The 3,472-nt window shown below is 51.0% G+C and overlaps 1 protein-coding gene across 1 annotated transcript in view; it reads left to right on the top strand.

Annotated features, from left to right (window-relative positions):
• The first annotated feature begins 2,706 nt into the window (after positions 1 to 2,706).
• The window catches only part of RAB11FIP4 (RAB11 family interacting protein 4), a 70,774-nt gene continuing 70,008 nt past the window's right edge, over positions 2,707 to 3,472 (top strand). Inside the window, exon 1 of the mRNA XM_006095563.3 lies at positions 2,707 to 2,788. Within this exon, the coding sequence (XP_006095625.2) occupies positions 2,782 to 2,788 (7 nt within the window). The 5' untranslated portion in view covers positions 2,707 to 2,781. The remainder of the gene's footprint in view (positions 2,789 to 3,472) is intronic.

Below are 3,472 nucleotides of genomic sequence, written 5' to 3'. Positions count from 1 at the left end.
CCTTCACTAGAGTTCCTCTAGCCTTCCTGAGAAGCCTGCTGAGTCACAGGTTCAGGGGTCATGCCTCACCCCCAGACTCACACCCACGGGACAAACAGGGTCAGTGGGAACAGAGGTACAAGCGTTGAGCTCCTGAGCTCGGGGGGGAGGAGGGATGTGCGTGTAAGGTCTCTCCTTGCTCACTGGCCACCTTCTAAAGCCCAGTGGGCACATGGCCGTGATGCCAGCCACCGAGTGACCAGGGCTCAGACCCCTGCTGCACTGAACGTCTCCCGTGGGCGTGCAGGAAACATGGTCCTTGCGGGGGTGACCGGAGGATTCTGCCATGACAGTCTCAACAGGAGCAGCAGCGACAGGAATCCCTTTCCTGCACTACAGTTTCCAAAGTGCTTTTCTAGCCCCCCATCACCTGCTGTCCAGCTGCCTGGCTGTGCCTTAGCTACTGATGTGGTTGGGGGGTGGTACCTGACAGCAAGTGTGTGTGTGTGTGTGTGTGTGTGCGCGCGCACGCGCGCGTGTGTGCGTGTATGTGTGCATGACTCTGTGTGTGTGCCCATGTGACCATGTGTGTGATGAGCCCTCAGCCCCCAGCATAGTGCCTGGCATGTAGGAGGTGCCCCGTTGTTGCTTGCTGAATGAATGGCTGAGTGAATAATGCAGGAATGAATGCTTTGTGTGCTGTGGAGGGGCTGCCACTAAGTTGCAGGCTGATTTAGAAGTGGGCTTCTAGAAGAAATACCAGAGCTGAATTTCAGGTGCTGGAAATCATGGGGGGAGGCGGGGTGCGGGGAGAAATGGCTCCAATTAATTAGAAAAGATAGTTCTGGAAAAATTGACCATTGCCAAAAACTAGGAAAAATACCCAACCTTGCAAGTTGCTCTGATGGAAGACTTAAGACATTTTTAGAGAGAGCAATTTGGCAATTATTATCAAAAGCCTTACAAACTTAGATGTTTTGGAGAATCATTTCTAGTCATTTTTTTAAAATATATTTTATTGATTTTTTACAGAGAGGAAGGGAGAGAGATAGAGAGTTAGAAACATCGATGAGAGAGAAACATCGATCAGCTGCCTCCTGCACACCTCCTACTGGGGATGTGCCCGCAACCCAGGTACATGCCCTTGACCGGAATCGAACCCGGGACCCCTCAGTCCGCAGGCCGACGCTCTATCCACTGAGCCAAACCTGTTTCGGCCATTTCTAGTCATTTATTCGGCCAATATTTATGAAGCTTCTACCATGTGCCAGCCATGCTGTGAGCCACTAGGTACACAATGGTGATGAAAACAGACATGGCCCTTGCCCTGAAGGAACTTATTTTCTAGAGGGGAAGATAGGAATTAATAAAATTATCATAAACATAGAGTTGCACATTGCGACAAGTGGTTTGGAGGATAAGTACAGGTTACTGCATGATTGGGTAAAAGCAGAATGGGCTTAATTAGGTGCAAGTGGTCAGGACAGGCTTATCCGAGGGAGAAACATTTAATAGAGGTACAAATGGAGACCTGAAGGATGAATAGATGCTGTCAGATGATGAATGGGGAGGATAAGCAGTTGAAATATAGAGAAGAGCATGTGCAAAGGCCCTGAGGCAGAACCGAGCTTGTTTTGCTGGTGGAGTTGCCTGTGTGGCTGGAAAGCCGTGAGTGACAGAAAAAGTGGGAGGAGACAGGCCAGAGAGGCCAGATTAGAGGCCATGTAACCGAGTTGGACTTTACCCTAAGTGCAGTGGACAGTTACTGGATTTTAAGCAGAGGGATAGATGACATGATCCCGTTGGGGTGGAGAATGAGTTGGAGGGGCTGAAAGTGGAGGAGGGTAGAGGAATGAGGAGATTTGCACAGTCGGGGAGGGCGATGATGATGGCTGTGACCAGTCTGATCCCAGGAGTGAGGTGGAAGGAAAGGTAGCTTTAGGATTCAGTGTTTGGGTGTGGACTGGATGTGGATGAGAGGGAGCAGTCCCAATGATGCTGACATAATGACTGCTTTGTATAGATAAGGGGGAATTTGACCAAGGGTTTCCCAGAATTACAATTTTTTTAAAAAGTTGTTAAAACTATGGGTTGAGCCCTGGCCGGTTTTGCTCAGTGGATGATAGAGCATTGGCCTGTGGACTGAAGGGTCCCAGGTTCGATTCCGGTCAAGGGCACGTGCCCAAGTTGTGGGCTCGATCCCCAGTGGGGGACATGCAGGAAGCAGCTGATTAGTGATTCTCTCTCATCATGGATGTTTCTATCTCTCCCTCTCCTTTCCTCTCTCTGAAATCAATAAAAATATATTAAAAAACAAACAAACGAACAAAAAACTATGGGTTGAAATGGCAGGGTTTTGATTTATTCTCTTTTCTAGAGTTTCTGCAGTGAGTTTAAGTTGTTTTTGTGTGAAAGAAACCACGGAGTTAAAAAATCCGAGTGTTTGCTTTCCACGTGCCCGGCTTCGTGGCTTGGAGAACGGAGCTCGGTGGACAGACGGGGTTCTGAGCACTGCAGCGTTGGGGTTGCTCTGCGGCCTGTCAGCCTCAGAGGCTGAAGTGGCCCCACTGCTGTCTGGGGCGGGCGCTGACCCCGGGTTGAGGGGAGAGAGGGCCAGGAGGCGTTGGCTTTGTCCCAGGCTCCTGGCCACCTCACCCCTGCAACATGAGCCCTCTGGGGAGTGTCTGGGGGCTCACACCTGCCGCCTCTTTCTTCCCGCAGGTGGAAAAACTTGTGAAATATTTGGATCCCAACGACCTGGGGAGAATCAATTTCAAGGACTTTTGCCGGGGAGTGTTCGCCATGAAAGGTGAGGTCTTCCGGGGAAGAGGGTCTAGGGCAGTGGTTCTCAACCTTCTGGCCCTTTAAATACAGCTCCTCATGTTGTGACCCAACCATAAAATTACTTTCGTTGCTACTTCATAACTGTAATGTTGCTACTGTTATGAATCGTAATGTAAATATCTGATATGCAGGGTGGTCTTAGGCGACCCCTGTGAAAGGGTCGTTCGACCGCCAAAGGGGTCTCGACCCACAGGTTGAGAACTGCTGGTCTAGGGGCTCCCGGGATCCGTTCAGTGGGGGAGGCTGGCATGATTTGGGTTTCAGCTCAGACCCCTCCCTATGGGGATCCCCTCGACTTCTCAGCTCACTCCCTTTGCCCCTCACCTCTATGGCAGTCATTCCTGCTTCCTCCCCTCCTGCCAGCAGAACTTCCAGGAGTCTCAAGGCCTACGCGTTACCCACATATCCCTGTCTGTGTGACTCGTCGTCTGTGGGGTGACCCCGAGTTCTGCTGGCAGGGAGGGGAGGAAGCAGGAATGACTGCCCATAGAGGTTGAGGGGCAAAGGGGAGTGAGCTGAGAAGTCGAGGGGATCTCCATCGGAGGGATCTGAGTCTGAAACTCAAATTCATTCAAGCTTCCTCCACGAAACGGGAGTGCGGGGAGCACTCACATCTAGCAGTTCTCACACTCTGTCGGTTCAGAAACCA

This window comes from Myotis lucifugus, unplaced genomic scaffold, assembly GCF_000147115.1.
Source record: "Myotis lucifugus unplaced genomic scaffold, Myoluc2.0 scaffold_157, whole genome shotgun sequence".
Taxonomy (NCBI): Eukaryota; Metazoa; Chordata; class Mammalia; order Chiroptera; family Vespertilionidae; genus Myotis; species Myotis lucifugus.
The sequence above is the reverse complement of the archived record's forward strand: the minus strand, read 5'-3'. Positions and strand labels throughout refer to the sequence as shown.